General features: G+C 35.8%; 1 protein-coding gene across 2 annotated transcripts in view; it reads left to right on the top strand.

The window, feature by feature from the left end:
- Positions 1–27,117, top strand: part of wdr11 (WD repeat domain 11) — a 172,749-nt gene that overhangs the window by 96,874 nt on the left and 48,758 nt on the right. For both annotated transcript variants that reach the window (XM_052613981.1, XM_052613980.1), the window contains exons 21-25: positions 1,720–1,782; positions 2,063–2,128; positions 5,784–5,973; positions 17,629–17,724; positions 19,549–19,714. In XM_052613981.1, the coding sequence (XP_052469941.1) occupies positions 1,720–1,782; positions 2,063–2,128; positions 5,784–5,973; positions 17,629–17,724; positions 19,549–19,714 (581 nt within the window). The remainder of the gene's footprint in view (positions 1–1,719; positions 1,783–2,062; positions 2,129–5,783; positions 5,974–17,628; positions 17,725–19,548; positions 19,715–27,117) is intronic.

Raw genomic sequence — 27,117 nt, forward strand, 5'->3', positions numbered from 1 at the left:
CTTTTTATGGAAAGTCATGCGTTATGTTACTTTTGCATTACTTTTTAGATATTTTTCTATTTATAGCAAATGTAAAAAAGTTTAATGAAAAAAGGTTGAAGGAAAAGTAAATTCACGTCTGTACAGTGGAACACAGGAGAGGAAGGTTCAACAATCTTCAGCAATAATAATATTTTTAAAAAACTATGAAGCACAGCTGTTAGTTTTCTAAAGTCATTTTTTGCATATTAGTATGGTTGAACTGGATCATAAAAGGCCAGCAGCAAAGACATTAGTTAATAAAATGGGATTAGATACTTTTTTTTTTTTTTTTTTTTTTTTTGCGAATGGGATGAATTAATACATATTAACATTTAGTCTAGAACTACATCATGTTCACAGTGCACACAACGCCTCTGTACTTCAGTTTTCTCCACATATGGGGACAAGAGACTTGTCAGTCAATAAATGGGAAAACAAAGTACCTAGCATTACTCTTGTTTTTTAAGAAAAAGAAACATTGTTTTCTTTTGTGATTTCATAATGCATGCATGGAGGCCTGTTCAGTCAAAGTTCAAAAACATGCATATCATCTGTTTTAAATGGAAATGTACCTTCTCAGGGATTTATGTATGACCCTTCATTTTGTATTTCGAGGCTAGGTTCTTCCTTGTTTATTATTATTGTTATTATCATTATCATCATCATAATCATCATCATTGTGCCATTTAGATCAAATTCATTGCAGGACAGTTTGGATAGATTTGCAGATTCCCCAGGGGGAAGTCCAAATTTGAATTTCCAGATCTGGAAAAAATCATGGAATTATGGAATTCAATATTTGTCCTTTATTTTTCCACCTATATATTGCTAATTTCAAGCAATATATTTACAAATTGATAAGTATAATAATAATAATAATTATTATTATTTACATTTATATAGCGCTTTTTCTAGACACTCAAAGCGCTTTACATAGACGGGGGGTATCTCCTCATCCACCACCTGTGTGCAGCATCCACCTGGATGATGCGACGGCAGCCATAGTGCGCCAGAACGCCCACCACACACCAGCTTACTGGTGGATAGGAGACAGAGTGATGAAGCCAATCGGTAGACATGGGGATTGTTAGAAAGCCATGATGGTCAGAGGCCAATGGGCGAATTTAGCCAGGATGCCGAGGTCACACCTCTACTCTTTCCGAAAGACATCCTGGGATTTTTAATGACCACAGAGAGTCAGGACCTCGGTTTAACGTCTCATCCGAAGGACGGTGCTTGTTGACAGTATAGTGTCCCCATCACTACACTGGGGCGCTAGGACCCACACAGACCACAGGGTGAGCACCCCCTGCTGGCCTCACTAGCACCTCTTCCAGCAGCAACCTAGTTTTCTCAGGAGGTCTCCCAGTATAATTATTTAACTCTATAAACTGAAACAAGTGCCTGAAATTCTGATAAATATCTCCCTCATTAATATTTATTTAATTATTTGATGATAAATGCCTGGAAAGGTCTTAGAAAAGTCATGGAAATTCTTTGGTCAATCAAACGGTGTGGCAATCCTTGTTTTGACAGTTTTGTTTAGTTAGTGTATTGTATTTTGATCTATCCCTATCACAATTTCAGAAGGTAGTAAAACATATTCTCATGTAACTACCATGCAAACTAGCCTTACATTGTACATCTAAACAGGCGAAAGATGAACTCATGGCTTGAATTCTGTGCTTCCATCCTTAGAGACTACATAGAAAAAAACGAAATCAAGGGACTGATCCAGGAACAGCTCAACTCTCTTTCTAAGTATGTATACTCCCAGAATAGAGCAGAACACTATTTCTACAATTATTCTATAATTCAAGGGAATTAATGTTTATTCAGGGAAATTAATTTCCAAATAAATACTTATAAATAAAAGCAAGGACAAAATTATCGTCAAATATCTTTTATATAATATTTGTTTTAAATGCTGATATGATGTTTTATTTAATTTTTGTTAATGTATTTTATTAGTAGTAGTAGTAGTAGTAGTGTTATCATCATAATAATTACCCTGAGCATGCATTATTCTCTTCCCACCCAGTGACATCAAAAGTGTTCTCCAGGATCCAAATCTGAACTTGCTACAACGCTGCCTCCTTGTGTCTCGGTAAGTGTCTATTCAGCAGTGTTTTGCACCATTTTAATTGAGAATGCATTTCAAATGATTTACAGGAGTGCACAGACTGGTCCTGAAACTCTTATTGTATTGGTTAAGATTTTCTGATTCTTTTTCAGTTCCACAGTCATAGGGTGTACTCACACTAGGTCCAGTACGCATGCAGTGTGAGTGCTAACCACGCTGGAGCATGGAACAGATAGTATGTTGTGTGCGCTACTGTCATCATTATGACCGCAAACATATTCTATTACTACTGCTACACTACACTTAAAAAATGTAATTCAGTCAAGTATATTTAGGTTTGTATTGGCTCTGGTTCTTACCTTATTGATTAACAGGAAATGTAGTTTGCGAGTAAAGCTGCAAATTATTTCATTAGCCTCAGCTATCTCTGTAATAATTTTCTGATACATAAAAGTGAAAATCAATCCACGTCATAAATTATAAATTAATTATTATTATTTATTCTGCAGAATATTTTCTGCATTATCTAATACATGAAGTAAGTGTGCTCCGACCCAGAAAGATTAGTGCAAGTGTGAGTGCAGACCAGCGGGGGAGTGAGGACCCCCCTCCTCACTCCCCCGCTGGTCTGCACTCACACTTGCACTAATCTTTCTGGGCCGGAGCACACTTAATCATAATCGTGTTCGGGCTCGGTTCAAGGCAAACCGTACCTAGTATGAGTACACCCATAGAGACCAAGCGGCAACCCCCGCTCTCTCTCATGAAAAAAATTACAGCCTGGTACAAAAAAATGATACTAATGATACTCATACTATTACAAACTTTATAAGCCCCACTTGTGATTAAGGGCATGATAAATTCCAGCTGTTGACTTCACATTGCTTTCATATGCAATTTTAACTCCCAATTTCCTATTCACAATCATTCTGATAGCTTGTAAAGGCAGCATCAGTTAAAAAAGACAAACAATGGTAGCTTTAGCAACATTAGCCTTACAGAGTGCAAAGAAGGTCTTTCAGAAAGGCAATTTGGAAAACTAACACATGATACTTATTTCTTCTGGAGGTGTAGCTGGATCACAAACAGATGGCACTGCTCCATCCTTCAGAAGAACCTTTGTGCAAAAACTGCTTTGCACTTACCATCATTCCCAAACCAGTCCAGTGTAAATGATTAGCGCAGACATAAACACATTTCGGTAGAGTTGAAGGAACATCTTCAAAAACAAAATGAATCCACCTCGTCTTCAGCAGCTCAGATTCCAGGAGTCAATGGAGAGAGCTATGTGGATTCATACATCAAGCTACAGAACACCTAAAGCACTTGAGAGACATTCTCGTCAGTGCAGCATTAATGGACTGTGAACAGCTCGCTGTGTACTCGCTCAGGGTGGTTCTGTGTATAAACAGCATTGTCTTTCAACTTTCGTGGGTTTGGCCTGTGGCTAATTTGACTATATTAGCAGCAATACTGAAAACAGGTAGTTTGGAGACACTGCTTTTTACTTATGGAGATTAAAACAAAAGGAGTGGGTGGATTTTTATCATAATAGGGTGGTTGTGTATACACACTCCCAACACACATTTATGTCCAAGCAACATGTGAAAGTGAATTTTGCATAAATAGGTCCCCTTTAAGCAACAAGCTCCTACCTTTTTGCCAATTTTTGATGATTGCGAGTGATGCGTGGTGACAAGCTGCCAAGGTGGTGACGGCCTGGTCCGCACACTTTGACTTTAAAACTACGGGTTGACATCCCGGACACTTCGTAAATGTTTGGTAGAGACACATAACTTAGTACAATAGGCAGTCCACCAAGTTAGGAGTCTCCCACCCCGAAATATTCAGGCTCATGCACATGTCCTTCTGACACTAGGTGGCACTGTAAAAAAAAAAAAAAAAAGGGTAATTTTGGTTCATATTTCTAAAACTGAGATCGCTATAGTGTAAAAAAAAAATTATGAATCCTGAAGACTTTCATTTTCCTCTATAGTATTTTATTTTGTTTATTTTTAATTGTTTTGATTTGTCTTGGGGGAAAAAACAAACAAACATTCTTTTTCTAACTCATTCCAGACCATTGGTTCAATTTGTGTACTGTACATTTGTCAAAAAAAATTTATACTTCGAAGTGTAAGGGAAACTTAAAAATTTAGCTCAAAGGGCATTAATATTGATAATATTGATATTTATATGGAATTTTGCACACACATAATAAATAGCAATAATGGAGATATTTTAATTATTTATTAGTTTATGAATCTGTGTCTGCTGCAGTGATGAAGTTAACAATGCTGACTTACCATCTCCGCATCACAGTGGACTCGCCTTTGGAGAGAAATACACTTTCCATATGTATAACATAATCAGAGTATTTGTTTTTGATTTGAATCAGTTTGTTGCCTATATGCTGAATTTTGTTTTATTTTTATGACATACTCCAGTTTACAGAGACTGGGACTTGTTTTCTTTATTTTTTACAAAAGCACAATATTTTGTGGATATTGCAAGTGTACAGAAATAAAAGTAGATCCAATCTTATCAGGAAAAAAATGCAAATGATTGTGCCAGAACCTCCAACTCAAGCAGTAAGAATGCTAACATTATAGTATAAGGGCATATAAAGTTGAAACTACCTACATGTCTCGGTGTCAAATGATAAGTCATATTTGAAGTTGATAAATGATAGACCAATGTTTGTATTTCCTGCCTGATACTGCAATTACCTCAAGAACCAGCCATTAAGGATCTGTCCATTGGCGACTAACTGACTAATAAAATTTTGTTCAACTAAGCCTTTTCTTATTGACTAATGGTTAGTCGACTATTATTATAATTTTTTTTATATATATTTTTTTTATAAAAGTGCAGTCTGTAACGGCACTAGATTGACCACATTTTAAGCATCTCTTTTTTTCTCAGTAACCCACTTATGGTTCTGCTCAGGAGTGAAAGTCTGAAAAGTCACACTGACTTTACCTCTTTTCCAGCCTGAGCTGTATACTTTCAGTCATGCTTCTGCACCCTTCATCTGTGAGACTGCTTTAGCACTGTGTTGAATGCTGGATCTGGTGCTCAGCCAAGGATGGCACTCTAGGTCAACAACATGTGACTTGAATCGCTTATCTCTTTTGGAAGGAGAGCATTGATCTACTCTGCTGACCACTGCTGATTTACCTGAACTCCCAAGTTTTAAAAAATGGTGCCTTTCAAACTGTGCTATTGACGTCATAGTTTCCCTTGTTCATAGATAACCTGTCCAAAATGCTGTGAATACAGATGATGTACTGTATACGAGTGATACAAACAGTGCAGTGACCCAGTGCTATTATACTAAACAGCTTCACAAATGTTTTCCACAGTCAAGTCAAGTCACCTTTATTTATGTAGCTTTAAACAAAATACATTGCGTCAAAGCAACTGAACAACATTCATTAGGAAAACAGTGTGTCAATAATGCAAAATGACAGTTAAGGCAGTTCATCATTGAATTCAGTGATGTCATCTCTGTTCAGTTTAAATATTCAGTCCACATAATTAAATTTTTTCCACAACAATCAATTCCATATATAAAAAATAAAAAAAAGTGTGAAAATGTGTGTGTGACAGCTTCTTACTCTCTGACAGCAGGAAAAGCCTCATTCCTTTTTTTTTTTTTTTTTCTTTTTTTTATTAGGCTGTTTGGTGATGAATCAGACCTTCAGTTTTGGACAGTGGCTGCTCATTACATCCTGTCCTTTGCCCAGAGCTGCCAGCCCAGTGGATCTGCCCCAGAAGGCCGAACACCAACTGAGGGCCAACAGAGCACCCCTTTCAGCCACCTGGACATTTGCCACGACACCCTATGTGAAAGCTCTTTCTTCCAGGTATGAGCTGCTGACAGTTCTACTGAACAATACATGGTTATGGATATTATGGAAGAGAATATAATAGCCGAACCACCAACTAAAGAAGAATGCTCTGTGTCTTTGTACCGTTGCTTGGTCTTCACTCCATGTAAACCTCATGTCCTCAGTTACCACTACAGTGTGATGTTTTTAAATAATACTAATTGGAATATGTTGTATGTCAGGGATTATGTGTGGCCAAATTGTGGTTATTTTCATCAGTTACAACTCCTTAGCACAAGCTTTCTGCCCACTTCAAATCAGACACAGATATGAAGTAGTGCAGTAAGATCACATTTATTTGAATTAAAGAGCCACACAGATGGGAAATCAAAAATTACCTGTATTACAGTGTATGATGTAGCTGTCCATCTGTGTAAACAATGTGCAAATAATTAAACCAAAAAGTACACGATTTATAAAGTTATTGGCTTCTAAAGTAAGGAGTCGACTCTGAATCGCTAAAACAAGTCGTTATAGATTTCAAATCTTTTGCCCATCTCTATGTACGTCACTAGGAGCACTTTGCATAATAATCTCCGCCTACCGTGTTGGGAGAAACGGAACTCTGACCTGCCCCCACACCCCACACACACCCCCCACACACACACAGACGCTCTGGTTGGTGTGAGAGCATCATGTCGAGGAGACCGTTTGTTTTATTTTCACTGCCAAAGAATGGCACTGATGACTGCTTTTCTAATCTCGGTGAGTACAGTGGGATTTTCAAAGCGTTTGGCCATAAAAGATGGTTCATTACCAACTTTATTTAGAACAACGAGCATCTCCGAATCACAACGCGAAGTATGATTATGAAGTTATGTGTCTGTTTTCTCCCGAACGTCCTATCAGTATGTGTGCTGTCTGTAGCCTTTGTTTGTGCTGATCGCCATGTACAAACACGTCATTAAATTGAAGCGTAACTCCGTGAATACTCAACGAAGAGACAGGAGAGAGATATCTATAGAAAGCTTGACATGTCTACCTTAAAACTAAGCAAGTGCTGCTGAAAACAGATATTCTGTGATAAAGTAATCCATATGAAAACAACGCGATGTCTGTTTTTCATGTCTCCCTTCGTGTCCACACCCCCGCGCTGAACGCGCTATTCCGATTCAAACTGAAGCGCGCGGCTTGAATACACACAGAAGAAAAAGCAGCGAGACTGTTCAAGTTTTTTATTTTACTGTTTGCTTCGCGATGAGAGGAATAAGACATAATTCACCCCAAACAGATGCTAACGCATAGTTTACCGTGGAGGTGTGTGCGGAACAACCAATCAAACCTGACTATGTTAGTTGACCAATCAGAACACAGTATGCTACCGAAAGGTGGGGTTTAAGGAAACTGAATCTTTTGAACAGCTTCGCGCGAACCGTTTGGGGATCTCTGAGAATTGAGGTAATTTTAAAATGATATTTTGACAAAATGACAATGTTTTTTAACCTTGGATGGATTTTAACCTAATGTACAGGACTTATAAACAGTGATAGGAAGCTTAGAATATTCATCTTACTGGCTCTTGAATTATTCAATTTATTGAGGGAGAGAGAGATGACAGTTGTGTTTATGAATTACCTGTGTCTTCGTTTCTCTTTCTCCAAACAATGAAGCTGTGAGTTTACTATTTATTTTTTTATTTATTTTTTTAAATTGAAATTTTTTTTTACAAAAAAAGCGATGTACCGCTTTGTCGCTGGGGAATATTATGTAGCGATCCAGTATCTAAGCTTTTTGATTAAAGTCAAGGAGCAGCGCTGACAACAAGTTTCTGTGCTACTTGAATGTTTCTGTGATCTCTCTCTATCTCTCTATCTATCTCTCTCTCTCTCTCTCTCTCTCTCTCTCTCTCTCTCTCTCTCAGGTGAGATGGGTGTTTGTGTGTATCAATGAAAGCAGTCCATTAACCCTCTGGGGTCGTCAAATGTGGATACACGTTTTTGGCATCTTCTTCTGATAACACTGAAAAACTTATAGTCCACTTTCAGTTTTGATCATACAGATAAGAGCAATGCATCAATCAGATCTGTAAATGGTGTACTTTTACTTGTATACACACATAACCTCAACAAAACTTTGTGCATTTATAAAGTAAAGAAAAGACGGCTGTCTGCCGTCTTGGTCTGAGTGATCTTCATTAAGAAATGCATCATTAAAATTAACTGTAACTCAACAAATATGCAACAAAGAGACATGAGGTATATTTAGAAAGCTTGACATGTCTACATTTAAACTATGCAAGTCTTATCGAATACAAATATTCTGTGGTAAAGTAATCCATATGAAACCAACATGATGTCCAGTCTTTTACGTCTCCCTTCATTTCTTTTTTACAAAAAAAGCGATGTACCGCTTTGTCGCTGGGGAATATTATGTAGCGATCCAGTATCTAAGCTTTTTGATTAAAGTCAAGGAGCAGCGCTGACAACAAGTTTCTGTGCTACTTGAATGTTTCTGTGATCTCTCTCTATCTCTCTATCTATCTCTCTCTCTCTCTCTCTCTCTCTCTCTCTCTCTCTCTCAGGTGAGATGGGTGTTTGTGTGTATCAATGAAAGCAGTCCATTAACCCTCTGGGGTCGTCAAATGTGGATACACGTTTTTGGCATCTTCTTCTGATAACACTGAAAAACTTATAGTCCACTTTCAGTTTTGATCATACAGATAAGAGCAATGCATCAATCAGATCTGTAAATGGTGTACTTTTACTTGTATACACACATAACCTCAACAAAACTTTGTGCATTTATAAAGTAAAGACACTGTCTGCCGTCTTGGTCTGAGTGATCTTCATTAAGAAATGCATCATTAAAATTAACTGTAACTCAACAAATATGCAACAAAGAGACATGAGGTATATTTAGAAAGCTTGACATGTCTACATTTAAACTATGCAAGTCTTATCGAATACAAATATTCTGTGGTAAAGTAATCCATATGAAACCAACATGATGTCCAGTCTTTTACGTCTCCCTTCATTTCATCTAATGCGACTATGCCGACGTGCTAAGCACACTATAGATATTATAATCGTCCACGTAAAGCTTGCGACATGTATATGCCCACATCACAGCAGAGAAAGCAGCGAGACTGTACCTCACGTTTTTTTACATTTTACTGTTCGCTTAGCGCTGAAAGGAAAAAGACATAATTAACCTCAAGAAGCTTTGGATTACCTCAAAAAATAAGAATGCAGTGGCTTGATCCAGCAGAGATCATAAACATGAAGTTTTTTGTTTTTTTTATTAACCTACTTGTATTAGTTTTCACACAACATTTTACTGGTTAAACTTTTTCCAAACTGTAATTCCTGAATATCACAATAATGTAGTTTATTTGTGTAAACGCCATGTTTGCTTTTTTATTTTTAGATGTGAACAATATACACTTTGGAAATGGCAGGCATGTGATATTAATTTATGTATTTCAACATGACACAGAACAGTCAAAAGCATTTGAACAGTAAGATTTGTAATGTTTTTGTAAATAATTATCTTCTGCAATACATAAAGTTGCATTTGATAAAAAGGCAGTGGTGTATAAAGTACCTGAAAGTCATACTCAAGTAAAAGTACAGATATCTTAACAGAAAATTACTTTGATAGAGGTTGAAGTCACAATTTGGAATATTACTTAAGTAAAAGTCTTAAAGTATGTGATATTTATTGTACTTAAGTGCAAGAAGTATTTTTTTAATCTTAAATGTACTTAAGTATTGAAAGTAAAAGTACAAATAAGTGCAAAATGGAAAAGAAGGTGTGTGTGTGTGTGTGTGTGTGTGTGCGTGCGCGCGCGTGCGTGCGCGTGCGTGCGTGCTTGTGAATATATGTAAATGTTCATTTTTGGGTAAGAATAAGAAGCACTTCTTCCAGTACCTAGTGTCTTTTAATTCCAACATACAAAAACATTTTGGTAATCTGCATCTGAAATAGCATGTATTTACTATTGGTGGGCATAGATTAATTTTTTTAATCTAGATTAATCCCATTGTGATCTTGAAATTAATCTAGATTAAAATGGCTCATTCGAATTCTGCCGAAGGCATTCAGAATATGTGTGTTACCCAAATAAAATTGACAAACAGCAAGTCTTTGAGAAGGGGTTTATCAAGCTAGGTGGTGCATTAGAAAAGGGGCTCATCTCCTGTTTCCAAAATGCATCACAAAGTGCTTGAAAAAGCTGTAAACTAATTTCACATTGCACATGGTGCAAACAACCTTACGGCTGTTTCATACATACTCCGTCTGCAGTGTGTATACGTTGCATATTTTTCTACGCACCCAGGTTAACGTATTCCAGTTGCTTTCCAGGAGCGTTGCGTCTGCAGCAGTGCAGAGATAATTTACGTACAGAGTAGCGAACTACAAACGTGTCCTGTGTGAAAGCACATCGAGTCCGTGCTGCACCACATACGTGACTCACAAGGACTGCATACGCACTACAGACGGAGTATGTGTGAAACAGGCATGAGCAGGGCTGTAGCTGGGATCAGTGGGGACCAGGTGAAGGTTGTACCAGTGGGCCATGTTTGAAATTGTTTAATTTGTATGTTTGTTTATTTTTATTTATTTGTGCGATTTACACAATGTTTAAGTTTTGGTTTAAGTTTGTAGGTGTCAAGGTACGGAAACCAAATAATTAAATGTAAAATAGCACTGGATAGTCTTCCATGTAAAAATGAAATATACAATCAAACCTACATTTATTCAGACACCTTCTCATTTCTCACATTATTACAGTTTTGCTATATATGAAGAGTTTGGTTCCAAAACGCTATAAATCCAAAATTGTTAAATTGAAAAAAAAAAAAGGCATTTTCTTTCCCAAAAGTTTGTATGAAAACTGTTATTTTCTGTTTCAAACTGTAATATATCATTATGAGTTTGTAATAACATTAAAAAATCAAATCCATATTTTGATTTTAAACATTTATTAAACAAAGACATTTTTTTTTCTCCAAAATGCAATATATCCATAACACATTTTTCCCCAAAATGCTACAAATCCATTTCATCAACAAAAACTCACTTTCTGTATGAAATTGAGCAAAGACATAACAATAAATAACAAGGAAAGGTTGTCTATACATATGACAAACCCCAAAACTTGAACAACATCACTTATATTAAACCATTAAACCAATTTTTAAAAGTACATTCATCTCGCTGCCTTTTTCAGATTGCATTCATTTCAGTCTGATATTAATGCTGTTAATAGCAACATTTCAAATTCATCCTGAACTCATGCATAACATTAGAGCAAAATTTTGTTTCTGTTGCATTCGTCTTGTTATTCTGTACACTACATTCATTAAATTTTCAAAACAATGTACGAAACTGTACTATTATTAAGTTAAATAGTTTTAAATAGTAAGTTATCTATACAAGTCCCAAACTTGGACAACAGATTTATAAAAAAATACATCCATCACAATGCTTCATAAAAACATGTTCATAAAAACAATATGTCTGTGTCATTAAAAAACATAACAATATTTCTGTGCAAAATATAACTTTAAATAAACAATACATCTGTGTGGGATTGTGCAACATAACTAGGCTATAAGCAACCATGACAGTCAATTTACATAATTATGCCAACTTGAACAAATTTCTTATAGTGGAACACAGATATATGAAATACATTAATCATGCAAGAAACTTTGCACATGTAGAACACGCGTCGGTGGCTGGATGTCCAAATGCAAGGTTGAAACTCTATCGGAAAACACTGTAATAGAGAGAGTAGCTAACAGCATCATGATTTTGCTGCTTGAACAAATCATGCATTGTTTTTACGCTGAGGTCACTGGGAAGGTATTTCCGCCCAGGTGCTCCTCTTCTGCCATAGTGGCTTGCCCTACAAGTGAATGTTTGAATGTGATCCATCACAAGTTTCTTCTTTTCTTCATTTTCTGTAACTTTGCGAGCACCACCCCTACGTTCTGGTCCGGCCTCAGCATTCTCTGCATAATATCTTGCCACTCGAGCTACTCTATCTTTGCCAATACCTGCAACGACAAAAGTTAAAATAACATTTTATTTCTTTGTTAAGAGGAAACTGAGATAGCATAGGCTAGTGGCTCATCAGAATATACAGTGGCAGTCAACCACAAACCCATTTCAGCTTGGCCTACAAACCAATAACTTGAATAACTTTTTACATAATATCTCACTTTTAGCATGTTATTTATTTATCTTAATAAAACAAATAAACTCACCCAACGCTGCACAGAAAGTTGCCTTGCAGACAGGAACCTTCATGGGATGATCCTTGGAGAGCAAGTAGTACTCGTTCGTGACCTCCCTCTCCTTCTGTGCATCTTCAGTTGCCACCTTGGGACGTCTTCGCTGTACCCCTTTTACTGTTATCAGGCGTAAAATTGCTTGGTCTTGTTCGGCCTTCGTGGTATGACAGTAGAGAGTGTCTGAGTTTTTTTACAAGATCGTCAGCTGTCAGTTTGTCGGCATGACAAAAGTTTTTTTATTCACTGTGAGAACAAGCAATCGCCGGTATTTTGCCACCGCCTGAGTTTCTGACTCTCTTTCTGACTTCACTTTCGTGGTTGTCTTTTGACGGCTTCCGCTTCTTTCCCACAGACGACATGACCACTGGCTCCTCAATACCATCAAAGTTATTCATTTTAGTAGCCTATATAAAAACTTAAAAGTCTGGGGCGAGTGTTTACCGGCGTCTACTGAGAGGGTGCCACCATGACAGTTTGCGTCATGGAATGGTGCGCGGTGATTGGTTGAATGGAACTGTAGGGCTTTGCGGAAAAACAGGACTGCCGTTTGTCTCTGTTTGAGAAAAAAAGGGAAGAAACAGGGCAGCGAAACACGGCGGATATCGCGTTTTGTTAAAAACTGATTATCGAACTTTGAATAGAGAGTCAATGGGGAGCTTGTTTTGGCAGTAACTCGTTTTTTTTTTTTTTTTCAAAATTGCCGCTTATCGCGTTTTGGAACCAAACTCTTCATATATAAAAAATGATATCTGGTGTCTGAATAATTTTTGGTTTGACTGTTAAAACTATAAAGTAATTCAGTCAAGAGCGAGAGTGATTTTCATTTTCATTTTCTTGGATTGACATTACAGCAGCCAGTTGCTAAATTAGGCGCGGTAACTTTAAGAGACGATGAACGCATCCAATATATTATACATCCCATTTTTTCCCTCAACTGTTTACTTTCACTTAAGAAATAACTGACAGTTTTTTCAAGCGTAATTTCCAAGGTGGATACTTTTACATATTTTGTATGTATTTGTCGGCACAAGAGCAAAAATAAGCAAATTCGATGTTCAAGTGTTTTGAGATGCCTTTCTCTGCGTGAGCCCTGAACACCAGAACACCACGGTGCTGAATTAGGCTCTTTCACATCTCTTTGTTTGTTCAAACTGCGATTTGTATTTGTTCATTCGGGTGCAGGGGGGACTTCGAGGAGAACTTCGCAGAAGAGAGCTCGGTTCAGTGTCGCTGTCCGTGATACGCGGCTCTCGATCTCTCTCGTGCGCAGTGTGCACCGAACACAGCGCGCGAGTAACCAGCTGCACTGTTCAGCTTTTCCGCATCTTGTGTTTGGATGCTTTAATGTTTAATTCGACAATCGGTAAGGCTTAAAAACACGTGAAAAAGATAAGCTTTCGTGACGATGCACAGCAGTGGCCCGTCAACTGTCCTGAGCATCTCTTTAGGCTTGCCTCAGCCAGTCGGTTATATAAAATATCAAGGTGAAAGTCATCATAGCTTGCTTAGTATAGACCCAGCTCCCAACCCAACTATGAGAATAGATTAACGGCAATATTTTTTTTATCGCCTGATAAGAGTCTCACGCCGATAACGGCCCACCACTAGTATTTACACAGTTTATGCATTTCATAGGGGTCATGGATGCATTTAAACTGCAGATACAGATGTATAAATAGGCCTTAATGTTTTGTTTGTAACATAAAATGTTGAAAACTGATATATGAATTAATTGTGAACATGATAAAATTAAACAGGAAGTGACAGCAAGTGAATGTTAATGAGAGAGTTATTGAGATTCAACCGATTCCTTCAAACTGCTGATTCATTCAGAAACAAAGCATTTGACTGTGTTAATGAGTGAATCGCTGAATCATTTATGCAACCGATTTGTTTAAAAAGCTGATTCATTCAATAAGTAAACACCATCCATTGCTCAGAGATACAAAACAGTGCTTTGATTAGTTTGGAACCATTTTTGTTAGCAAAATTTAGCAAAAACAAGCAATATTATGTCTAAAATGTAAGTAATTTATTGCTTTACTGAACTTGCATAACATTATTATTTAATGTGTTCATGCATCTGCAGAAAATCTGTACTCATTGTGTGATATAGATTAAGGTAACTATGCCTACATGATATTATATAAATATAAAAAGCATAGACAAGGATTTTTGCGGTCTACAATTTAGAATGCCTATTTTTTAAATAGACTAATAAATCGATGTGTGTGCACTCTGTGTGGTTGGTGATATTTGGAGGCACGTCATTACAACAACACTTACCAACTGTTGCGAGTGCTGAACTAGCAAACGCCAGACCACTGATTCGTGCAGTCTGTGTTATTCTGACTATTTTGTAGTAAGTAACGAATATACTTAGGGGAAATGTATCAGAGTAAAAGTATACATTTTAATTAGGAAATGTAGTGGAGAAAAGTTGCCTGAAATAAAAAAAAAAACTCAAGTAAAATACAGAAAATACTTAATCCCAAAAATACTTAAGTACTGTAACAAAGTAGTTTTACTTTGTTACGTTACACCACTGCTAAACAGTAGTATTGTGAAATATTTTTACTATTTAAAATAACTGCTTCTGTTTAAATATATTTTAAAATGATGTTTATTCCTGTGATCAAAGCTACATTTTAAAATTTAAGTGTAACATATAGTCAGTATATATAGAAATTAAAAATTTAGTACACAGGACATTTATCATGGTACAAATAATGTTGTTCTTCTGAACTTCGTCTATTCATAAAAAAAATAAAAAATAATAATAATCTCAGCTCTTTTCAACATAATAATAATACATGTTTTTTGAGCAGCAAATCAGAATATCAGAATGATTTCTGAAGGATCATGTGACTGGACTAATGATGCTAAAAATTCAGCTTTGATCGTTACTAATAAACAGTTTAAATGAGTTAGCAAATTAATATTAAGTTATTTTGTGTGATAGCTAAATATATTCTAAATAAACTACAAACAAAAAAATATGCTAATTTATTTTGTCCTCACATACTTTCTTGTAACTTTTCCTTCTCAGTCACAAACCTGACTGAAAGGCTCATTATTGCAGGCCATTGTCTTCTCGGGTGTGAAACACAGCATTATGCATGATAGTTGACGCTTACACCGGTTGTCACTTACCCACTGTGTCACTACTCCCACTGTTGTTTAGATTTTTTATAGTAATAAAAGTAATTTATTTAAGTTAGAGAACAGACACTACATTTAAAACTGCTAGAAGCTTTATGCTGTGTTCACACCAAACGCGAATAGAGCGTCTGGTACGAATGATTTCAAAGTTAAGTCAATACAAAGGCACATTTACACGGGTCTGGAGGCCTAGGAGTCACTCATTTAACATGGAGGAACGACTGATGTCGTCAGTGAGCAGTTGACCGGAGCTATATGACAAAAGTTCATATTATGTATACAAGTATAATATGTAAGCAGCATGTATGTACATGATCGTGTTTAAAAAAAAAAAAAATGTTATGCGTGGTTAGTGAAAGAACAGCATTTTGTTACATTTGTTACAGTTACATTTATTTGTTACATTTATATTTTTTACATCAAGCTTTTAAATGGCATAGTAGTGTATAATGTTATTGAAACTTCATAATGCTTCACTTGATTATACATTTATACATCGTTATGTGAAAAATTGTACAAGCATATAAATAAATAAAAAGATACTTACTCTTTTTATGATCTCTGCTGAAAAAAGCATTTCATTCTTTTTTTTTTTCTTTTTTTTTTGAAGAAATCCAAATCTCAAATGCTTAGGTAGTCCACATCACATCTTTTTGGGGTGAATTATGTCTTATTCCTATCATCGTAAAGCAAACAGTAAAATAAATAAAAACTTGAACAGTCTCGCTGTGTTGTCTTTTGTATGGGCGTATTCAAGCCATGCGCTTCACTGAAACATTGGAATCTGAATAGAGCATTCATCGCAGGGGCGTGGTCGCATTAAAAGATAATGAAGGGAGACGTGAAAAATGGACATCGCGTTGTTTTCGTATGGATTATTTTATCACAGAATATTTGTTTTCGGCAGCACTTGTTTAGAAGTAGACATGTCAGGCTTTCTATAGATATATCTCTCATGTCTCTTCGTTGAGTATTCACTGAGGTACAGTTCATTTTAATGACAAATGACGTGTTTGTAAATGAAGATCAGAGCAGACAGAGACTGCAGACAGCACACCTTGTTTGTCTTTATTTTATAAATGCACAAAGTTTTGTTGTTATTGTGTGGATACAAATAAAAGGGATGTGTCCCAACTGCTCTTCTCCATGTATAGGAACAAATGCATTGCAAAAGCCCCTGAAATTTGCAAATGAAACTACCATCATCAACCTCACAGACAATGGAGACAAGTCTGCTTACATGCAGGATGTTAAAGAGCTGGTTGTCTGGTGCAGTCACAACAACCTGAAGCTGAACACACTCAAAACAGTGGTTAAGCTACCAAATCAGACATCAAACAACAACAGCTGACAGTCAGGACTGCTCAGAAGATTACTGGTTCCCCCTTGCCCAATCTCTCTTTCAAATATTGGTCAAATATTGGTATACAAAACACCGACTACCAGAACAGCCAGGCACAAGAACAGATTTTTTTTTTTTTTTTTTTTTTTTTTTGTAGGCTATATTCAGCCTTAAAATTAAAACTTTGATAACTGTACGTTATCCATTATTACTGACACATTTATTCATGGCATCTGAAAACACCGTACATTTGTAAACTACATAAACTATACACTTGTAAATAATATTCTGTACATTCTGTACAAATATTTTTGTGTGTGTGTTTTTCTCTATATTTATACTTCTGTATTATATTGCATTTAATGTTTTGTTTTTTGCACAATACGGTTCTATTTCATCTCTACTGTGCAATTCCTATGTATGTCTGCACTGTCATTGCATTGAAAGCTCCTTGAAAAAACAAATTCCTTGTGCAAATTGCAAACATAATTGGCAATAAAGCTCTTTCTGATTTATTTAGACTAATAGGGGCAAATAAAAATATGTATTGTGCAAAATTTTAAAGAAAAAGTGTGTAGTTATTTGTAGGGGATATATAGAAAACCTTATTCTAAATATTACATTTTAAATCAAATCTGATTTTCTTCAAAACATATAGATTCCCACTCCATCTGATTAAAAGCTCCTCATTATCAATGATTTTATAAAACAATTGTCAATTCTAGACACCTGTTTGGAAACATTTATTATATTTGCAGCTGGTGCTGCAGAAATCTCACCCTTCATATTTAAACAAATGGTTTTCTGTGTTTTTCCTCATGCTGTTCATCAAAACATCTATGGAACACAAAATAGCTTAAATAACTTTTTCTCTCTATCATTTAGAGGTTTCAGCTGGAGCGTGTTCGTCTACAAGAAGTGAAACGATCCAGCTATGAACATACAAAAAAGTGTGCTGATCAGCTCCTGCTGCTGGGACAGGTATGCAACAACATATATTTGATGAGTGTACATTACTACATTATAATACAGTAAAAAAAATTCAGTTAAAGTACTAACTCAAAATACATACATATATACATATACATATATTATCTATATTATATTAGCATAGATAACATTGTTTTTGGGTGTTATGGGAAGTGTTCATGGTCCTGGTTGACCTAATTAATGCAGCCAAACAATCAGATTTGAATTATAGAAATGTGATAGTGTATTATGTGTATACCTGATTAAAGAGATGGGTCTAGATTTAAGCTTAGAGAGTGTGTTTGCCTGCCGAACAATGTTAGGTAGATTGTTCCAGAATTTGGCCGCTAAATGGGAGGAGGATCTGCCACAGTTGATTTTGATATGCTAGGTATAATCAAATAGAGTTTTGAGATTGCAACAGACGGGAATGAATATGTCATGTGAGCTCACTCAAGTATTGAGGAGCTAAACCATTAATGGCTTTATAAGTAATTAGTATGATTTTAAAATGTATTCATTTTGGACTAGCTGGAGTTTTTTTTTTTTTTTTTTTTTTTTTTTCATTGAGAATGCAAAACAACCACACAATAAAGCATTACAATAATCTAACCTTGAGTTCATAAATGCATGGATTAACATTTCTGCGTTTGACATTGAGAGCATTGGTTGTAAAATTGAAAAAATGCAGTTTTACAAATACTGGAAACATGGTTTTCAAAGGAAAGCTTGCCATCCAAAGCACACCTAGGTTCCTAACTGATGACGAAGAATTGATAGAGCATTCATCAAGTACTAGATAGTGTTTTAGGTTATTACATGTGGAGGTTTTTGATCCAATAATTAAAACTTACTATGCATTCCTCCATCATCCTGGAGGGATGAAGACCATCACTTTTCAATAGGCCTGGTCTGCCCCAATTAGACACAGTGCTCTAGAAGGTAGGCCTATGTCTGGTGTTAATATATTTATTCATCATAATTGGCATAATTAAAAAAAAAATTAGTGTAGTCTAAAATTTTCAAACTTAAATGTAGAATTCTGCATTCATAGAAAATTCAATTTATAACTGTAGTAAAATAATAAATATACTTAATAAATGTTTATCTTGCAGTGAAGATGTATTGCAATTATAAAATGTTCCTGTCTTAGATGTATAATCTCTAATAATAATACATTATTATTATTATTATTATTATTATTTACATTTACAGTCGCAACTTCTATCCTTTCAAGCAGATTTTCACTAAATTAGTAAGCTCCCGACAGCATCAGGTGTTTTATTAATGGTGAGTATAATTATTTAAACCAGTCGTCTATTACGATGTCTCTACAAAAGCAGTTGCATGAATACTTACGTTTGAAACAAAAATGAAACCATCAACAGAAATACTGAATACGTATTACCCTCCATGTTTAAAAATACAAGCGCAGCTGTTTAGAGGTTATTGATGTCACAGAATTTACTGGTATTGTGGAATGGATGTGTGAATGGTGCTTTTCCGGACTGTGTGAACAGCGCATTTTTGAATTTACCGGTAAAGTCGTTCCGGTAATTTTACGGCAATTTACTGGTATTACTGTGTGTAAGAGGCTATGGTGTAATAGATTAATTAAGGTGGTCTGTTTACAACATGGCATCACCAAGTGATGTGTGTGCTATGTGGATTTAGCACTTCCTGTGGCAAGTTGTCATGGTAACCAATACATGCTAGTGCATTTCAAGCAGTGTCTGCCTGTTTCAAAGAAGTTGCCCACAGTTTTTATTTTCAGTCTTTCAAGACTTGTTGCATTAATAATGATCAAAACAAACCTATCTTTTCTTTCTTCATCAGACTGACCGTGCAGTGCAGTTGCTTTTGGAGACAAGTGCAGATAACTCCAGCTACTACTGTGACTCTCTCAAAGCCTGTCTGGTGACAACTATCACCTCATCCGGCCCGTCTCAGAGCACCATTAAACTGGTGGCCACAAACATGATTGCCAATGGAAAACTTGCAGGTATAGCAAAGAATCAGTCTTGTTTGAAACCTGTATGTTTTTCTTTCTTGTATTGAAAACTAACATAGATGTTTGTCTAAGCTGTTTTTCATTATAATTAAAACTAGGCCTGTCACGATAGTCAATAAATCAATTAATCGCCGCGATAATTTCTTTTTTCAATTTTTATTAAAAAATGTAACATGTCATGATGTGGGGTTAGTTTAGTCCAACAAAAAATGTTATTGTGACAGGCCTAATGAAAACAAACATTGATCAGTGGCTGTAAATTCCAAAAGAACAAAACAAGGATCATTACATTAACTCATTAAGAGAGTCTTAATATTTAGTAAATTTCACTAAACAGATGTGTGTGTGTGTGTCCCCCGTTTCATGCATTCAAGTGAAGGGGTAGGAGTGTCTCGATTCTCTTTTGGTTGGGGTAGGGGAAGAGGAAGAGCCAGATAGCCCTTCAAACGAAGATTTTTCGGGACCACACTTCAGACAAAGGGCTTTTAATTATATTGGCAACATGGCTGCTACAGCGAACAAAAAGACACATAAATGTACACTTTTCTGGCATAAATAAAGATTTTAATGAAAATTAATCATTTGTTTTATGTTACATGCTTAACGTCATATCATTACAGACTGCATGATAGTGCCACAGCATATGTCTGATCAGGGCGATAACTGCTATAGACTAATCCCCCCAAAAATTAGAAATCTCTAGGGCTGTAGTACTCGCCTTTTTCTTTGTTTGTTTTATTTTTTTAGATTTTTTATATATGTGAGAGTTTGTTTTATGTTGAATGTGAATGCATCTACATGATTACCTTACAAAGCATAAATCTGTATTCAGATTTCAGGATGAGCACCTTGACATTTACAGTATATGTGGCTTGCTTGCAATTTTAAGAAGCGGGGAAAATTCCCAACTTTAAATAACCATATACATGATGAGGATGTTTGTATTGTAAAAATAAGGAGATTTCAGACATAAAAACACTGACTCATTAGGCAAAGTTTACTCATTAAAATCGGATGGCACTGTTGGTTCACTTTTTATGATGTGAGAAATTTAGTTCTTTATTATTAATAAATGTAAGTTTATAACCATTAAAATTTGAAACCACATGAATGTGGTTCAGTACAGTAAGTGGCCAACCAAAATGATGGTTCTACCGCTGCACGTGCTGCCAACGCCGCATCTGCACAGTGCATTTCAGGCTTTTGACCACCGAGTGGCGCTTTAACCACAAGTTATCAAACAAGCGCATCAAATAACTTTTTCGCAATAGCTGTCAGCTTTGCCTCACTGATGTGTGACATTTGATAGCTGCAATCAGGGAAAATTAAAGAAAAACACTGTAGATAAAAAAGTTTTTAATATTCACAGATTAGATTTTATTATTTGAAGTTATGTGGATTTCTTAGAATGAATTCAAGCAGGATTAATGTCAAGCCTATGAGCCTATGCTTATATTTTCTCTAAGCTGCACAGTCTAACACCATATTTTAGATTTGACACATTTAATAGGTGTGTAGTATTATTTATATAATATAAATGATGTGTTATTATGAGAAATTATGGTTTACTTTGCATCGGAGCTTTTTCTATTTTAGTGAGCTAGGTTGCATGGATTTATATGCAAAATGTAAATATTCTTACATATTAGGCCTATATTTTAATTTATTTTAAAATTATTTTAATAAAACAACATGCATAGACTGTAGCCTAAGACTCACTGAAGTCTAAAAAAATAAACTCACTGTACATTTTCTAATGTTTTTTAAGGATGTTACAATGTTATATTATAATGTTATTGTTGTTTTACTTCCTCCTTACATTTACGTTTACAAACCAACATTTTACAATTACATTCAGTTCGTAATCAGTCCCTTTGCGCCACCTGGCGGTAGTTTCACAAATTATTTTAACATGCGACCAACTTGCAGTTGATGCCGTGGCCCTGTGGGGGCGGTACACACGGCGGTATTACCCATTCTGGTTGTCTACCTACTGTATGACGGTGTTATAATGTGTTAGCCTGGATGCCCACCATCTGTAGTTATTATGGGATAATAATCTGTAGTTATTGTGGGATAGTCTTAGGCTACACAAATATTGGCACCCTTGGCAAATATGATCAAATAAGGCTGTGAAAATTCATCTGCATTGTTAATCCTTTTGATTTTTTATTTTAAAAATTCACAAGAATGCATCCTTTCATTGGATAATAATAATTTAAAAACGGAGGGGAAATATCATTATGAAATTAATGTTTTTCTCAAATACTCGTTGGACACAATTATTGGCACCCCTAGAAATTCTTATGAGTAAAATATCTCTGAAGTATATTCCCATTCATATTCACAATTTTGAGCAGTCCAGCATGATTATAAACATGAAATTATCCAGCCATTGCTTCCTGTTTCACAGAAATATAAAGTGGAGGGAAAACAATGCCCAAATGCCCTTAATCATTCATCACAATCAGAAAAACCAAAGAATATATTTCTGGTGTGCAGCAAAAGATAATTGAGCTTCACAAATTGGTGAAGTGGCTTTAAGAAAAGAGCTAGAGCAGTGACAATTCCCATTTCCACCATCAGGACAATAATTAACCCTCTGGAGTCTAAGGGTATTTTTGGGGCCTGGAGAAGTTTTGTCATGCCCTGATATTTGTGCTTTTTTCAGTTTCTTAGAACTATCTAAATGGGTAAAGTCTAATATCACTGTAATCAGCACAAACTGGCCTATAATAATATTTGAAAAGCTTGTATGTACATGATTGTATTTTTGAGAAAAAAAAAATGTTATGCATGGTTAGTGAAAAACTAAAAATGTTAAATCACTTGAATAAGGCCATAAAACACATACATAACATTGGTTCCCGGGATTGTTGAGAACTGGAGCTTGTAGCCTAGAATTTTTCTTTCTAAATTATGTGAAAATCATCTTGTTTACTCATTCACAGAAAACAATATATTGATTTAAATTTTCTAAGACACTTTTTGTTGGTAAAAGTCATACGAGTTACATTTACTTCGTTACATTTACTTGAGAATTTTTTGGGGTAACTAATACTTTTCGGAGTATATTTAAAGATGGGTTCTGTATACTCTTAAGCACTATTCGGATGGGACTAGTTTTCTAAACTACGTTTGAGTTTCGATTCTTACCACCTGACGTCTGTGATTTTCATGTACCAATTCGGACGGGACTAACATCTCCGTGTTTATTACAGAGGTGGGAGGGTCTGATTTGTGCATCTGGGCGTCACAGAGATCACGCCCTCTGTATGCGTGCATTGCATTCATTCAGAATGATTGCCTTAGTATTATTACGCAATAAATACTAAATGGCTAGTATAACAAAACCATGTTAATGTGTGGTTCCTTTAGTTTAACTTGTTTTCCTTTTATTTAATTAAATGTAATTAAAACATTATGTAACTGAGTACATAAATGAACGTGAGTAATCTTACCTGATGCTGATATTACAATAGCCGGTATTAACAGTTTACGCGATCTTGCTCTTTTATTATTTTAATATTTTTTTTATTATTATTTATTGGCCGCTAAGCAAATCTATCAAACATCCGCGCGGTAAGAGCATCTACGGTAATTCACGTTGGCCAAAACACACAAGGAAAAGCGCTGTGAAATAAAATATCACCGGCAATCACAGACATTCGCATTCGGACGGGATTAGTTTTCTCAGAGGATAACTGAGTTTGCTGAAAAACGGTAGGTAATTTGCTCTGGAATTATCACAGAGGTTGTGTGAGAAAAACACCAAGTACGTCTGTGAAATGCAGATTTCTCTAACGACCCCCTGTAGTTCATTCTTTTGAGTCAATTCTGTTCAAAGGCTGTGACATTAGTTTGTTGTACGTGTGTGGCTTATAACAGAGGGGAGTCAAGTTGAATGCAGCTTCCAAAAGACAAAAAATAGCCGATTAAGATTTTATTAATTTTATTACAATCACACCGGTGCGAGTACGTTCAGCAAGTCATATCATCAGCTGCTAAATTCAGATCTGTGGTCGCTTGCTGGCGCTGAGCCAGAGACAGACGCATTTTTATGCAATGACCAATCAGAGGTGTTCTGATGATTCATCGCCAAAATGCCGGTGCTTCCTTCAATCGCTCACTGACTGAATACCTCTTTCTGGCGAATTCTCTCATCAGAAACGACAAAGTGCAGATGTGTGTACGAATCTATAATTAACAGTTTCAGTGATTTTAATGGGAGTTTCTGAGAGTGATTGAAATCTAGATTGTCAGTGAAAATGATCTTTAAAAATGTAAATGTTATTTGCTCTCTTTCTGAACAATGAAAGATTAGTAGCAATATTTATATCACATTAACTTTCAATGTTAAATTCACATTTAATATAAAGTCAGTCGTATTAAAAATATGTTATGGCATGACACCTATATCTGTTACTTAAGTAAACAGACAGGGTTTTATAATAAATTACATAAATTGGAGTAAAGGCTGATGAAATATATACATTTATACACACACAGATACATTACATACATTTTATCTATATATCTAAATAAAAATAGGCTCAGTATATATGACCCAAAGTAACTAGTAACTAACTACTTGAGTAAATTTTTTATCCGATACTCTTTTACTCTTACTCAAGTAACTATTCAAGACTCGTACTTTTACTTGAGTAAATATTTCTAGAAGTACTTTTACTTGAGTAAAGTTTTTGGGTACTCTACCCACCTCTGGCGAGTAGGCGTCAACTATCATGAATATCATTGTGATTTACACCTGAGAAGACAAAGCCCTGCATAATGAGCTGCATAATGAGCCTCTCATTCAGCTGTGACACTGAGAGGGAGGTGTTACAAGAAAGAATGTGAGAATAAAATAAATCTATATAATTTTATGTTTGTAGTTTATTAAGAATATATTTAATTATCCCACAACATAATTTAATATCCACTTGGGGGAGCAGTTAAAACGTTTATTTGGAACAATCAAAGCTTACTTTCAAACAATTTGTTTGGCATCCTTCAGTCACACAATCCTTCAGAAATCCTTTTAACAATCTTATTTTCTACAAAAAACAAAAAACAAAAAAACATTTATCATCATCATCATCATCATCATCATTATTATTATTATTATTATTAATGTTGAAAAGAGCTGAGAATATTTTTCAGGTTTTTTTAGGGGGAATAAATTGAAAGAACTGCATTGTTTTTACATTTGTTAGAGTTATCTCTATTTGTCACATTTATATTATTTACATCAAGCTTTTGAATGGTATAGTATTGTAGACTGTTATTGAAACTTCATAATGTTTCACTTGATGATACATTTAGTCAGGAATTATAGTTTGGAAAAAGTATTTGGAAAAAGTCTAACTAGTAAAATGTTTACACGTTATGTGAAAACTAGTACAAATAAATAAAAAGAGACTTACTCATGTCTATGATCTCTGCTGAATAAAGTGCTTCATTCTTTTTTCTGAGGAAATCCATTCCTCAAATCATCAACCACATCACATCTTTTTGGAGTGATTTATGTCTTATTCCTCTCATCGTGAAGCAAACAGTAAAATAAAATAAAAACTCGAAGAACAGTCTGGCTGCTTTTTTTTTCTGTGTGGGCGTATTCAAGCCGCGCACTTCAGTTTGAATCTGAATAGCGCGTTAAGCGCGGGGGGCGTGGTCACATTAGATATAATGAACGGAGACATGAAAAATAGACATTGCGTTGTTTTCATATGGATTACTTTATCTCAGAATATTTGTTTTCGCCAGCACTTGTTTAGTTTAAAAGTAGACATTTCAGGCTTTCTATAGATATCTCTCTCATGTCTCTTCGTTGAGTATTCACGGAGTTACAGTTCATTTAATGACGTGTTTGTAAATGAAGATCAGACCACACAAAGGCTGCAGACAGCGCACCTTGTTTGTTATCTTTATTTTATAAGTGCACAAAGGTGTTTTGTTATGTCTGTATCCAAAAAAAAGTAGACCCTTTACAGATTCGATTGATGTATTGCTCTTATCTGTATGATTAAAACTGAGAGTGTAATTTAAGTTCTTTTCAGGGTTATCTGGAGAAAATGACTCAAAACGCATATATGCGTTAATCGACTTCAAAGGGTTAAGAATTTCCAATCAACAGAAAATGTTAGAAAACTGCCTGAAAGAGGACATGTCTATATCATCCTAATGCATGGTGAGGAGGTCAGTTTGAGTGGCTAAAGACTCTCCAAGGATCACAGCTGGAGAATTGCAGAAAATATTTGAGTTTCTGGTTCAGAAAACCTTTAAAAAAAATTGTCAAACAGAACCTACATCAACACATGTTGTTTGGGAGGGTTTCAAGAAAAATTCTCCTAGCTCATCCAAAAACAAACTAAAGCATATTCAGTTATCAGACACGACTGGAACTTCAAATCGGACTGGCTTCTATGATCAGATGAAACTAAAAATTAGCTTTTTAGCAGTAAACACTCAAGATGGGTTTGGTGAAAACAGGGATAAAAAGTACCCCATGTGTACAATGAAATATACAGCTGTATTTTTGATGTTGTGGGCCTATATTTCTGCTGGAGGTCCTGGACATCTTGTTTAGACACATGGCATAATGGATTCTATTAAAGGGGGGGTGAAATGCTATTTCATGCACACTGAGTTTTTTACACTGTTAAAGAGTTGGATTCCCATGCTAAACATGGACAAATTTTCAAAAATCAAGTTTTACGTTTGAAGGAGTATTTTTGTTCCAAAAATACTCCTTCCGGTTTGTCACAAGTTTCGGAAAGTTTTTTTCGAGTATGGGTCTGTGTGACGTTAGATGGAGCGGAATTTGCTTATATGGGTCCTGAGGCACTTCTCCCGGAAGAGCGCGCGCTCCCGTATAACAGAGCAGATACGAGACATTCACTGACCAGAGCGAGAGCGAAATGTCACAAAAGAAGTGTGTTTTTGGTTGCGAGGGCAAGTCAACCCTGCACAGATTACCAACAAAAAAAAAAACATCAAGGGACCAGTGGACGGAGTTTATTTTTGAAGAGCATCGACGGAGTTGTGCAAGTGTTTTTGTTTGTTCCCTGCATTTAGAACATTTTCCAAAACCGCTAAGTGTAACGGAGGCCAGCGAGTAGTGCTGTGCAGGTAAACCTCCCCGATCCCAAGAGATGCACTAGCAACAGACGCTAGTGGCTGTAGCCATTTAGCCTCCGTGTTAGAGGAGACTCGGGTTCGAGCCCCGCTCGGAGTGAGTGCGAGGAGCGTCAGAAAGGACCCGGGAGAGAGGGGATACATAAGCAAATGTATACAGTTTCAATACATACCATATAGAGATGCTGTTGTAGTCGTTGCTGCTGCTGCTCTCGTTCAGTTTCAGCCTAGGGATCTGATTCTGGATCATAAAGAAA

Source organism: Carassius gibelio, chromosome A13 (assembly GCF_023724105.1).
Source record: "Carassius gibelio isolate Cgi1373 ecotype wild population from Czech Republic chromosome A13, carGib1.2-hapl.c, whole genome shotgun sequence".
NCBI lineage: Eukaryota > Metazoa > Chordata > Actinopteri > Cypriniformes > Cyprinidae > Carassius > Carassius gibelio.